Raw genomic sequence first — 15,026 nt, forward strand, 5'->3', positions numbered from 1 at the left:
ACCAAGCAACATTTTTACAGGTTATGCTGGTAAAATACCAGCCAGGTGGCACCCCTACCAGGATAAAACATTATTTCTGCTGTGACAAGGTGTGTAGAAAACACATCTGTGTGCAGAGAAGTGCACATTTAAAATGCATGATATGGGCTGACGGTGGATACCTACTGCAGATAAGGTTAGTATTCCCTCCCAATCTGGTAATAAGGTGACAGTTGAGAGCAGAGCTGCTACTGAGATAAAAAGAGTGTGCTCCCATATCTATGGATTCTTCCTTGGATAACTGGATATGACAGGTATCTCCTGTGTGTTTTTGACAGAGAGAGACACAGAGTGCCTGTGCTTGAGAGGGCCAGTGTTTATATAAAGTGCAGCAGTGAAAGCTGACTTGGCTGTGTGGCCTGGCTTTACCTCTTGCGCCAGACTTGCCTTCGCCACCTCAGACCAGACGAAGTGCAATAGAGTAGATAGGGATTGCTTCAAAAAGTTGAAATTTTTTCTACGTCCCAAAAAACTCTGGTGTCTTTTACTTTTTTAAGGGTGATAGGCTGAAAAAGGATTGTAATTTTTTTTTGGGGGGTACCCTCCTTCCCCCCTAAATTTCCTAACATATGGCACCTAAACTATACAGTGGGCACATGTATAGGGCAAAATAACAACTCTATTTTATGTTATGAAGCTTCCCTGGGCTTGTGTAGTGTAATGTATTTGCTGCTACATATACGTCCATTTTACTTTAACTTGGCGCCGTATGCAAATTAGGCATCGCTAGCGTAACTTCGCTTTACTTGACGAATTAACGGTAGCGCAACTATCGCCTCCCTGAGCGCAACTTCAGATTTTAGTGAAATAGTGGTGCCCTTGCAAAGTGTGTCAAAGCCAATGCTGGCGCAACTTCGAAGGTAAGTAAATGTGCCCCAATCTATGAACTGTGAGTAACAGCGTACTAACTTTGTGGTGGCCTAGAGTCTGGGCAGTGATAAAAGCTACAATCTAATTTAAGGGTCTGGCCACACTGGCAGATTCGGGGGAGATTAGTCGCCAGACGACAAATCTCCTCTTCTTTGCGGCGAATAATCTCCCCGAGGAAACTTCGGGCGACTTCGGAAAATGAAGCGCTCTGTGTGCCTGCTCCAGACGATTTACATTTTAGCCGGTGGAAGGCAGATCGGGGAGATTAGTCGCCGCATAAAAGAGATGTCGTCACCTGGCGACTAATCTCCCCGAATCTGCCAGTGTGGCCAGACCCTAAGAGAGATACTGTTCTTTAATTTTGAGGTAATTTACAGAAAAGCACCCTTTTTGTGTTTTGAGTGATTAAAGGCACAAGAAACCCCCTTGCTAATGCTAATCTTCCCCCAAAACTTTACGCAGAATGCCACGTGCACCATCATCACTTATTTCGTTACATCGCTTCATAAATCTAAGAGGGGTAATGCACTTACATGACGTATGCTCAGACAAAAATACTGGCTAAGTGAACACCATGGAGTGTGATGTTTTTGCATATTTAATTAACCCCTACTGTCCTACCCATGCACAGGGCAAAGCAAACAAGATGAAAATCAGGGAAATGTAATCATTTAAATATCACTTTTCTACTGTGGTACTCAAAAAAACTTTTACAGCAAATAAGGCAGCCATTATAGGGGCACAATGTATGCCAGGACACTGGGAGATTAAGGGACTTTTCCAGGATCACAAGGAGTTGCCACAAGGTATCAAACCTGAGTCTCTTGCACGGGATCCCAATTCAAAGACTGATTACTTAAGGAGTATTATAGAACAGCGTGATTGTTTTTATTACTATAAACTTAAGTTGGAACCATCAACAAAATTGAGTATTTATGCCTGTAAATAATGTTGGAAAAATAAAATATACAGCACAGGCCAAGAACTGCCTCACTAATCCAGCTGGGCGTTTTCGCACACTGAGAAAACATTACAGCTATAATTGCCATCAGTGTAGAATTCTAAATCTGAGTGACTGCACATGGAGGTGGAACCATGCAGAAACATGTGAGAATTCACAAACATGTGGTAGAATGTGCATTGCCTAATGCAGTCCCCGTGGGCGCAATCTTTCAGTGACACACATACAACAAAAGACAAGGTTGAATTATGGGGCCTCTTAAAAATTTGAGTGGGGGTCAATTCACATTTTCAATCTAAAACATGATATGCAAGAACCGAGAAGTGTAAACTTTTCCAGAGAGTGGAAAATGCATTAAGAAAGTATCTGTTTCATCAACTGTTAATTAGAAAGGGGCCTTTAAAATGGTTCACTTAACCTCCCGTTCACTATAAAGAGAACAGGAAATACAGCTTCTTTTATACAATACTTTAAAATAATGGTTTTACAATGAACTTCACATATGCCACTTGTATGTGCCATTTGCATGCACATACAGGTATGTTTAAATAATTTTTTTATAGTCTTAAAAGTATGAAGATCCAAATTACGGAAAAAAAACGTTATCCAGATAACCCCAGGTGCCAAGCATTCTGGATAACAGGTCCCATTCCTGTATATGCATACTTAGTGCATCTATAATGGCTGCCTTAATGTAAAAATTCCTTTGAGTCCCACGGGAGAACATGTCACAGCCTTGCCCACTCATGTTACGCAGACCAGTTATGGGTCTATAGCTTAAAACAGAGAAAGATGGATGACAGTAACCTCATATGTGTGCAACCACAAGCTAATAACTCCTTCTACAGCTGCCCCTCAGAAATAAAGAAATTGAGTGTGACTTATTGACCAACATTTGTTTTTCAGTAAACAGCTCAAAACTAATTGCAGCTTGCTTGGCCAGGGTTTGTAAATAAATCCATGGGATTAACCAAAAAACACAGCACAGATGTGTGATTTAAGGAGCTGCGTGACTTCCACTACTGCCCTCCTCTGAGTAAGGACTTTATATTGCGTTACGGTCTTTTTCATATATACGTACGGGATCAGTTATCTGGAAACCCGTTTACCAGAAAGCTCCAAATTAAGGAAAGGTCGTCTCTCCCATAGACTCCACTTTATCCATATCATCCAAAAACTATTTCCTTCCTTTTTCTCTGTAATAATAAAACAGTACCTTGTACTTGATCCAAACTAAGATATAATTTACAGGAAGCAGATAGATTTAAGGTATTAAGATACAAATTAAGATCCATTATCCAGAAAAACCCAGGTCATGAGCATTCTGGATAACAAGTCCCATACCTGCATTACAATTCTAAATTATATCAGACAGAATTCCTTTTTAGGATCAGCATTTTGTCATCTGCCTCTTCTAGCTATAGATGCTTAACAGCACACGATGCACCATGAGTACTGTCATTTATTTTTGCAAGATATACAGAGACCCCACATGAGAGAAAAAAAAAAAATTGGTGGCCAAAATTGGTGGCCAGGGCCTCTCAAACGTCCATGCCTTCCCGAAGTCAGCATCTCTCAGAAAGAAGGGGGGCCCGGCTAATCAAGTAAGTGTGGCGTGGCCGGGCCCCCCTTACCCTCGGGCCCCCTACAACTCTCCCCCCTGTCCCCCCCGATGGCTGCCCTGACTGTATGTCCTAGCATTCACGTATGTGAAGACCTTGTAGTTTTGGTTAAACAGAAATATTAAGCAAAGGGCTATTTTGCTGGTGCAATGGCAACAGCCGACAAAGGGTTCATCTGGACGTGCTTCATATCCAACATGCTTGTACCTATCTTTACTTGGACAAGTCTGCCTCTTGCACCTTGTATTATATATGAGCTGCAAAGCACAGCAATCCAAATTTAAGAGATACTTGTAGCAAGTACCATGTTTTAAGTACATGCCTTCCTTTTTTAAGTGCACAGAGGCCTGGCCAATAAAAATACACATAAATGTAGATTAAATAAGTGCATGCCTATGTCTTGGCCACATGGAGGCTATTAGGGGGCAATCAAGTTATGGTCAAAATCATGCAATTTATTTATCTGCACACATTTACACACCTCCAGTATGTGTGTGCAAAAATGCTAAAATGTAGTGGCATAAGTTGTGCTGCATGTACAGTCCCTGCCCTTGTGGAAGCCAATCAAATGTGTTTGACTCGAGGAACTACTACTATTAAAAGTCTTGGTGTTCATACAATGCAGCTTTCGGTGATAAGTACCACTTTTAATGTAACATTAGGGGACACAAAAAACTCAAACTCGATTTGAGTTTTTTCTCTGAAAAAGAACGCAAATGTCAGGAAGCTCTCAAAATTGATCCCTGGACCTTTCCCATTGACTTAAACAGTAATTCAGCAGGTTTTAGGTGGCAAATAGTCCAATTCAAATTCTTAAAGGGCCAGATTATGATAAATCTCAAAAATCAAATTAGAATTTTTTTAAAAAATTTGAATCAAGTTGAATTTGATACCACTAACCATATAAAATCCAAAATTCTAATTTTCAATTAGATCCTTAATAAATATACCCCTTAAAGTTGACAGCCTAACTCCATAAACTGAGCTTATTCCTTCCTAGACAAAAAGTTACCAAGCAAACTCAGGGGCAGGTTATAATTTATAAAGCATCAACTAATTCTGCAGCACAGTACAATACAAATGTGAATATACATTTAACATACACAAAGGACTCTAAAAAAAAAATTCCAATTTCAAACTGGAGAGTCCTATAGGAAGTCAGGAAAGTCGATATGCATCAGTTTGTCAGTTTTTTTCAGCATTTACTGTACTATTACACAGTTATGTACTATTATATTATTACGGTATATAGTGATTTGTTGAAGTGCTAACTAACTTGACAATCCATTCTCCTAAAAAATAAAAAAAGACAGATTTAAATAAAATGTAAAAATTGGTAGAAGCTACATTTTACATAGTGAAGAAGTCTGCAGCAGCAATACGAGTACCGGTACTCAAACTTAAAATTCCTGATGTAGAAAAAAAAGCTGTACTTTAGAAGGTCTCCCAGTGCTAACTTATAACGTTCAGACATTGTGAGGCCCAACAGGGTTGCTAAATTTTGCCTGCAAAGCCAGTACTGAGTGTGAATTATAATTTCTCTCATTTACATACATGCTTGCCTATTTATTTATTTTTTAATTAAATTTTAGAAGTTCCTTTTAGAACAGTCTTTACAAAGAATGTTTTATTTTAAATAGAGCACCATTTGTTTCTAGCTAGGGTTATATCTACAAGTGCACAGGGAGTAGACCAGGGCTAAAGGTAGGTACCCAAATTCGGTAGGGCAGTTTGGATAATTTTGACTATACTGACTGATCATCTGCGCATGTATGCAAGTCAGGTTCCGACAAATAATTCTATGCTCCTGATCCTTGTTTGAGGATCTTTTGTGACGGAAAAATTCAATTTCTTCCAATCATTTGAAAGCTGGCCTGAATGAATGGAATAATACAAATGAATGGAACAATACAAAGTTGGCCAAACCAGTCGAATAGGTGCTCAGGGAGGCCTGTGTCGGGGGTGGTGGGCACACAGTAGATTTCACAGTAACTCAAGTATTCCTCAAGGTAAATAAAATGCAAGTGCCTTTCAAGAGTGAGCTAGGACCCAGTAAAGGCCAAAAATAATGTTTCAGCTTTGAACAAACACAAGCTGGAGGAAACAGGAGAACCGGTATCTGAGTAAGAAAGAGAGCCAGAAGTTGCATCTGATAGATATATTACCGGAGGAGCAAGTCATCACACCAGAGAGCCAAAAAGTTCAGAGTAGGAAACAAAACAGGAAAGCAAAGTAAGAGAAGTGCTGCATGCTAAGTACTGTCATACAGCAACGAACAAACTCAAAGGTGAACCAAAGAAGTCAAGTGTGCTTAGTCCAAAGCCAAACAATCACTTTACTATATGTCTTCCTATTCAACTAATGTGGCACAAGGAGGTTAAATGAGATAAAAATGACCCCCCCATGCTTAGTTTAATTTCATCTCTACCTACTATTCAAGAACCTCCTTGAATTGTGTTAGGCGCCTCGTCAAGGATGATCTTGGTGCAGACACTGCAATTCTGTGAGGCATTTAGGGTTAATCTTGTACACTGGAATCTGTATAAAAGGTTTAATATTATTTATTTTATATAAATATTTTTTTTTAATAAAAACCTCATGCTCCCGCAAATCTGTTCCCCCCCCCTTGGGATTCCTTCACATGAAACATTTGTTGCTAAACCTCTCAAAGATAAGCCTGTTGCATGACAGATGGCAATGACCAGTCCTAGGATTATGAGGCGGAACAGAAGGAAATCATAAACCACAGGAAAAGTAGAAGCAGCTTGCTATAAGTAGATTCTGAGGTACAAACATAAAGGGAATGTAAACCTCAAAATAACATTTTGCCTAATTGAGAACTGAAAAAACATGAAAGAGAATAGCAAGGGACAGATATTTCTTAAAGGAAAACTATACCCCCAAAATTAATATTTAAGCAACAGATAGTTTACATCATATTAAGTGGCATATTAAAGAATCTTATCAAACTGGAATATATATTTAAGAAAATATTACCTTTTTATATCTCTTGCTTTGAACCACCATTTTGTGATGGTCTGTGTGCTGCCTCAGAGATCACCTGACCAGAAATACTGCAGCTCTAACTGCAATAGGTAGAAATGTGGAAGCAAAAGACAGAACTATGTCTGTTAATTGGCTCATGTGACCTAACATGTATGGTTTGTTTGGCATGTGTGTGCACTGTGAATCATACGATCCCAGGGGGCGGCCTTTATTTTTTAAAATGGCAATTTTCTATTTATGATTGCCCAACGGCACATACTACTAAAAAGTATATTGTTATGAAAAGGGTTTATTTACATGAAGCAGTGTTTGACATATGAACTGTTTTATGTAATATATTTTTATAGAGACCTACATTGTTCGGGTGTATAGTTTTCCTTTAATAGCAATAACATTTACAAATAACTAGTAAACCACTGAAAATGAATGTAAACAGGAAAGTTGCTCAGAATTACATTTTATTTCATTCAAAATATTATTTTGGGTTTATAACCCCTTTAAAGGTTCAAATTTGCTATTGCTATCGGCTATATTTTTTTTTTATAATCAAAATATTTTATTACACATTTTCAAAGAATATACAAACAAGAAAAAAAATACAGAAATTTTTATACGGGAAAAAGAAAAAAAAAAAAAAAAAAAAAAAAAAAAGGTTCTCTACCCTATTCAGCAGCTGGGCGTAAACTCATTTATACATGCAAAGAAGGAGATAATAGTGCATCGTTCTCATATAGTAGCCAGGGCATCCAGATTTTATCATATGTCTCCATGTTATTCTGTATCTTGTAGTTCAATTTCTCATTAGTTGCTATATATATTATTCTAGTTTTCAAAAGCTCCGAAGATATATTAGGTTTCTTCCAATTACTGGCAATCACCAATCTGGCTGCCATTAAAATAAATTGGCTCAATTTATATGATGTTTTAGGGAGATAATCGGGTTTCCTCCCCAACAGCATCACTGTCGGATCTTTTTCAAAGTTGACTCCCAAGACTCCCGAAATATAGTTCCTTACAAAATCCCAATATTTCGATACTATAGTACAATCCCACCAAATGTGGGCCATAGTCCCCTTTTCTTTACAACAGCTATCGGCTATATTTTATTTTTTTATTATTATTATTTGTGGTTTTTGAGTTATTTAGCATTTTATTCAGCAGCAGTCCAGTTTGCAGTTTCAGTAATCTAGTTGCCAGGGTACAAATTAGCCTAGCAACCATCATTGATTGACATAAGAGATTGGAATATAAATAGGAGAGGGCCTTAATAGAAAGATAAGTAATAAAAAGTAGCAATAACAATAGATTTATAGCATTACAAAGCATGTGTTTTTAGAAGGGGTCTCTGACCCCCATTTGAAAGCTAAAAATGAGAAAAAATTGAACACCAATTGAAAGGTTGCTTAGAATTAGCCATTCTTTAACATACTAAGTTAACTTAAAGGTGAATCATCCCTTTAACTAGCACTAGAAAACCATATTCATGCCACGATCCAAAGGGTTTTGCTTCAATTCTGTCCATCACCTCCATCTTAACACCTCCTAGATTATTATTTACATGGTGAGGATAATCTATGGAACAGACTTTATAGGAGTGAAAGGACTTCTCTTGGTCATTTAGTGGACTGTGGATGCGGTACTATACAAGTACCAATAATCATACAAAACATTATTTTTATTCAATATTATTGGTATGTGTGTGCTTGTCTTAAGACAATTAGATCCCTTGTAACCGTACTGTGGACAGGTAAATGTTGGAGAAAACTAATTGTTCCACCAGTAAAAAAAGCAGTTCAAGTAGAATTAAGCTGGTAACTAAATAGTTTCCATTTTTACAGAGGCAGATCATAAGGAAACAGAAGAGGGAAAATGTTTTTTTAACAGACAGCCTCTTTGGAACACTCTTAGCTCTCTGACTTGCAGTCACTCTCATTTTAATTCAGTTATTTTTCAGCAGCAGGCAGTTGGTTCATAAACTTATTTTGGGGATCAATAAAAAATAAAGTAAAATAAAGGAGATAAAAAAAAAAGGAAATAAAAAAAAAAAAAATACATAAACAAAAAGCCATGGGCAGTAGTAATGTGTAGATTGACAGTCACCTGTGTCCATCTCTGATCCTACACTTTCCCAACCTTGACCTAACTTTTTATTTCTATGCTTTTAATTGCCTTGCTCTTGTGAAGTTAGATGTTAGGTGTGGGTTTATAATTGATAATGATGTAGAATAGAGAATCTATTATAAGCCCACACCTAACATCTAACTTCACAAGAGGGGGTGGAGCAAGGCAATTAAAAGCATAGAAATAAAAAGTAGCAGACTAGAGCATGCTGGCTTTAGCTAAAAAAGTGCTGCACTAGCCAGAACCCACCTGAGCAGCACGGTTGTTCATCGGTAAGTACTTTGCTTGCACCACTGGGGTCCTACCTGGGGAATGTCTGCAAGATTATAAGATCTACCTGGGCCTTTTTCCGGACCTTCTCTATCTACTCTAGCTTCCACTCACTATACAAAAACAAATAGAATCATGTTCAAGCTCCTGATGAAATTGACAAGGGAGAGGCAATTTGGGCTTGGGGCCTTGTATTGTAGGAGCAGGGGCCGATATGAATAATATATCCTCTCTATAATAATGCTGTGAAATATTGTTAAACTATATAAAAACAAAGTAAATATATTTGTTCCATGGCCCATATATATATATATGTCTATTACCAAGGCCAGCTTCTTTGGGAGAAATCAATGTGATTTACCATTGGTTAATATGCACTGCACTTTCTGCAGATCACAGCATTCAAATTAATAGGAAATACCATTCTGCATCTCATTCCTTTTCTGACTGTAACTGGAAAGTAAATGTATTTGGCTCACACAATCCCAGAGTAAATAATACTGTAGACTCCAAAAACCATAATATTTGTCCCTGCTTCATTGTCATTAGAGCATGTTGCTTAATGCAGAATTATAAAAAGACTCACAGTTTGTATGTTTTTCACAAAAGCAGGAAACATGTGTTGTGTAATTTCACTGTTGCTTATCCTTAAACATCTTTTCAATGATTTATAGATTCTCAAGACATGAATGCTTATACTTTCTGGTACAGCTTGTTGGTGGACTATGTCATAAAATGTTCATGTACATGTGCCAATGGCATGCTCTGGCTAATGGCAGCCTTCTGAATATGCCCTAAATAGGCCCAGCATAACAACAGAACAGGGCTGCAGTATGTATTCATTAAGGATACCTGGCACTGAAGAAAGTTGAAGTAATTGGTACATCCTGTAGCATTCTGGTAAAATGAAGGGTACTCTGTCCTATCTCCATTTAGTAGAGCATCAAACACCTAGAAAGGAAAACAGGCAGTGGTGATGAGCAATGCACAATTAGTGAGATATAAGTATATTTGTATATATTCCCATTTCTTTTTCAGTCTTTGAACACAAACCAAGGATAGTGTTATAAAAGGGGCATATAGGGAATATTCTATGCATACATTCATAACACCGAATCATGCCCGTCATTTATTTTATATGAAGTTTATACTCCAATGCAGGAATACTACTGGACCTCTATTTAACAGACAAATGGATTTCTTTCAACGTTTCAGCTTACAAACTCAAGCCGTCATCAGGCTTGAGTTTGTAAGCCGAAACGTTGAAATAAATCAGCTTTTTTTCACTTATCAAGACCTAAGTGTGCGGAAGTTTTTTTTTTTGTTTTATAGATATGAATTTTTGTCCAGCACCTAGGCATTAACATGGCTATCTGAGTGCACCTATCTAGATAGAGATAGATATAGATATAGATATAGATATAGATATAGATGAGAGAGAGAGAGAGAGAGAGAGAGAGAGATTTTTTTTTTTTTTTTATAAAGAATTCTGGACACAGACCAGGTGACAAATAAAGGAATATGCACATGTATAAACTGAGGCACAAGTAAAGACATACATATGGGAAAGGGCTATGCAGAAGAGACACAGACCTGGCCAAAAACTAATTAGGATCAAAGTGGATGAACACAAATTAGAGCTAAAGTGCTAAATGGCTAGATTATCATCTGTCAGAGGCTGAGATAGTATAGTGTCTCCACAGATAGCAACCTTTTCTAGGATCCTCTTAAATGTGTTACTTTCTTGCCACACCTCTCACACTAACCAAAACTACAGTGTCTCCTTCCTGCTGTGCTCTGGGAGGTCTGCAGCTTTTTGGCCTCTACTGAACCAATTACCCAAGTTTAAGAAACAACAAAGAAAAGAAAATGTATATGTTTTATGTGTTTGTATTTATGCCTTGTGCAGCACTGTGTATGCCTAATGCCACCTGGCAAGTAAAATGTTGCTTAATGCCAATGTTAATCATAGGGAAGTTCTTGTGGTGCTATATAAATAAATACAAAACAAGGTGGAAAAGTACAAAAATTCTTGCCAACCGTGAGCTGCCCCTGTGGCTTAAGGGCCAGTCAAGCGTAGGGTTGCCACCTTTTCTGGAAAAAAATACCGGCCTTCCTATATTCTTGCCGTTTGTTCCTATTAATAACATTGGCATCAAGTATCATTTTTACCGGCCAGGTCAGTAAAATACTGGCCAGGTGGCAACCCTAGTCACACATGGCATGTTGTCTGCCAGAATATCTGCAGGGGGCCGAGGAAGGAGTAACCGCTATGGTTGCCACCTTTTTGATATAAAATACCGGCCTTCCTATATTTTTCTATTTCTGCCATTTTAAAAACATTTAATACACACCATTTTTACTGCTCCTAAATGACTGTGCAATGACAGTCATGCAATTAGCCTGTTTGTGCACAGACAGGGCATATTTTGCACAAAAATGTATACTCTTACAATTGCATGCCAAAATTCCCCCTGTGGCTAAGAGGCTGAATCATGTCTGGCAATATCCAGCCGTTTAGGAGAGAAGGAAGCAGATCATTGTTTTCCCCCTATTGATGACTAAGGCATTTGGCACAATAAAAAGGTGAGGTAAGGTAAAACACCCATTGACTTCAATGGGTTTGGTGAAACTTCAGCAAAATTTTGACATTTTGTGATCAATATTTGATTGACAGCAGAGATATTCAAACAAGTTTATAACAGGTACCGATGTTTTAATTAAAAAAAATAAATAAATTTGGGTTTGATTTATTATACGCATTTTTATGTATGGATGACCGTTTCCCTTTCAAGAGGCTGTTCACATTCCAAACACTCTTTTCAGTTCAGTTGTTTTCAGATTGTTCCCCAGAAAGAAAGACTTTTTTCAATGACTTTCCATTATTTATTTTTTACTGTTTTTCCAAAATCTAAGTTTAAAACTGAATCTTCCCATCTCTGGTGTTTGAGTCTGGCAGCTCAGTAATTCAGGCGCAGACTCTAAACTGTTACAATTTTGCAGCATTTAGTCGATACATTTCTCAGCAGCATCTGGAGAATTAGCAACTATTGTTTCAAGTCAACAGTTTCCTTTCATGAAACTCAGAGATTCTGCTCAGAAGGGACAAAGATAAGAAATGTATCAACTTAATGTATCAATTTAGAACAGTATACAGGGTCGGCGACCCCCCCCCTCCAAGAGCTGCTTTAGAAGGTGAAAAATGACACTTTATACTTCAATATTAGAAAAACGGTGACACATAGAAAATAGAAAGTAATTGGAAAAAGTCATTATCTGAAAACAACTAGTTGTTTGAAGGGGAACAACCCCTTTAATAAAAAAAAATGTAACTATAACTATTTAAGGCATCTTGTATCTCTCATCATGGCAACAGCTTTCTCTGGATATCAAAGGTATCTGAAGGCTCCACAGTGGCTCAGTGGTTAATGCTGTTTGATACCAAACTGGGCACTTATCTGCAAGGAGTTTGTGTATTAACCTCTACCATGGGCAACAAAGCAAAATGCAGTAGAATGGGGATCACCCACTTTTATACACAATATTTACCACAAAGTGGGGGTTGAGGGTTGTATCCAATGTACAGCAAGATCTTTGCATATCATGATTTCCACTGGATGATTTAGACACTGAGGTCATGTGACATTTAATTACTGAACCCTAAATAACGAGGCTATATTAAGATCTTCAAAAACAATCCTATCTAATAACCAAATGCCAAGAAAAATAAATAAAATAATAAAGAAATGTTAGATTGATCCTCTCTGTTCTTCCTCCTGCTTTGGTTCTTTTCTAATTGTCCCTTGACCCAAATAATGGGTAATCAGATGGTTTGCATCGTGACTTTACCATTATATAGAGACGCACAATACCTACATCAAAGGCTTCAATCCACTTCTCCTGCTGGATATACTTTATTGCCAAATCTGTTTGCTGCTGGATAAAGGCTTTCTGATTTTCATCCACCATGCCTGTTTGGTAAAGGAAATCAGCATAGCCACCCAACATCTGTTAGACAAAAGAAGAAAAGCAGTATTTGTTAGCATCATTTACCTTCGTGTGAGACAGGCTTGTGTTTAATCCAAATCATTTTCTCTAATCACAAATTTGAAATCCTTTCTAGCCTAAACCTGATACATGAAATTTACTCATGATCTAAAACATTTGCTAATGATGCATTACAAAGCTGAGAGTGTGCAAAGCATTATCAAAACAATGTGTAAAAGGAGAAAGGAATTCAACCTCCTTTTGGCCTTGAAAAGAATGTAAATTTAATTAAAATGGCCTACCATTTCAGGATCACAGAGCCCATCTCCAATGGCAATTCCCTTGAAGTTGATTTTCACCTTTGCTGTTGGGTTGTGAGTGTGAATATAATAACCAATGGCTGGCACGTATTTTCCTGCATAAGACTGTAGACAGAAATGGAAACAAAGAAAATACAATATTGTTAATTGTTTTACATGTGTACCTTGTTATTGGCGGTTAACAAGAATATCTTAGCATAATGAAGTGTCATGATATTTTAATACAGTATATGGGATCAGTTTAAGTGAAACCTGTTATTCAGAAAGCTCTTAATTACAGGAAGGCCATCTCCCATACAGTCCATTTTAATAAAATAAGCAAAACTTTACAAATGTTTTCATTTTGATCTGCAATAATAAATACAGTACATTGTACTTGTTTCCAACTAAGATATAATGAACCTTATAGAAGGCTAAATAAATATTTAAATGATTTTCTAGTAGACTTCTAGTAGGTATGGAGATCCAAATTACAGAAAAATTCTATAAGCATGGTCCTACACATTCTGGATAACAGGTCCCATACCTGTATTACATTTTTCACAGCTTTATTTAACCCTTTAAATACTAGTTCTAAGGATGATGACAGGGTGCATTGTATCCCAAAAGGATTCATAGAAAAGTCCAAAGATTTGATCACGAGTGGGATCTTTATCAGGGACATGTAAGATGAGATCTAGATTGAACATTTATATATTCTTTGAACTAAGGCTGAATGGTTGCTGCATCAATTAATTCCTATATATGCAACCTTGTTATAAGCTAAAAGGGCCATGACAAAGTTTGGTCATCAAGGGGGCCTAAAAAATTTTTTAAAAAAAAGTCTAACAAACACTGAATTAAAGTGTAAGGTGAGGGTTAGCTCAATTATGCACAAAAAAATGAATGAGTTGGGGTGAATGGAAAGTATTGAGGTTGTGTTTGAGGTTTCATGGGTAGCATGCAGTGATAGGTGCAATATTATCCAAAACAGAAGCAATTGCATTATGTTAGTATTTTTGCCCTACTTCTGATCAGTGAAGGATAACACAAAGGAAAGGTTGAAGTTGTGTAGATTGATATAAAGTTTCCTACATCTAGTAATGGAATGTAAGATCACTATTTGCTCCTGGAGCACAAGTAAACCTATTGAGAGAACTTAGAAAATACAGATCACCGGCCATATGAGAAACTTGATGGATTGGAAAGGGCATCAGGGACACAAAGACATACACAGGAAAAGAAAGTTGGGGCAAAGAGTTTGGAGAAGCTTCTGTGGTAGACAAACTAAAATCCAGCATAATAGCCTTTCAAGCTGTAAACAAAAGAAATTGCAAGGTCAGAATGAAATCAAAATTTCATAATATAACCATCATAAATATACACTGCCCCACAGAGGATAAGGACCAAGACACAAAAGAATCTTTCTACCAAAAACTGGAACAGGTCTATGACAGTAGCCCCAAAAATTATATAAAAATGGCAATTGGAGACATGAATGCTAAAACCGGGAAAGAACAAGAATATTGAGAGATAATAGGTAATCAGTCTCCACAATGAAACAAATGAGAATGGAGAGAGACTAATAGATTTTGCAGATAGTAAGATCAAGGATAGTTGCATCAAGTAGGCCAGATCACTTCCTTGTACAAATCAGATTTAGATATTGAATAATTAAATAAACTCCAAATCAATTGCAACATAACAAAAAAATTAATTAGATCTTGAAAACTTAAAATAACCGGACACAAAAAAAGGATTCCATACAGTATATGGAACCCATAAAGTCTAAAAGCAACAGTCAAAAAGAGTTGTGCAAATGAGTTGTGCAAAAATGAATGTAAAAAATAT

The 15,026-nt window shown here is 37.1% G+C and overlaps 1 protein-coding gene across 3 annotated transcripts in view; it reads right to left on the minus strand.

The window, feature by feature from the left end:
• The window catches only part of cpvl.L (carboxypeptidase, vitellogenic-like L homeolog), an 81,114-nt gene that overhangs the window by 37,952 nt on the left and 28,136 nt on the right, over window positions 1-15,026 (minus strand). For all 3 annotated transcript variants that reach the window (NM_001112841.1, XM_018266144.2, XM_018266145.2), the window contains 3 exon segments: window positions 9,742-9,840; window positions 12,766-12,897; window positions 13,179-13,301. In NM_001112841.1, the coding sequence (NP_001106312.1) occupies window positions 9,742-9,840; window positions 12,766-12,897; window positions 13,179-13,301 (354 nt within the window).

Source organism: Xenopus laevis, chromosome 6L (genome assembly GCF_017654675.1).
Source record: "Xenopus laevis strain J_2021 chromosome 6L, Xenopus_laevis_v10.1, whole genome shotgun sequence".
Classification (NCBI taxonomy): Eukaryota; Metazoa; Chordata; class Amphibia; order Anura; family Pipidae; genus Xenopus; species Xenopus laevis.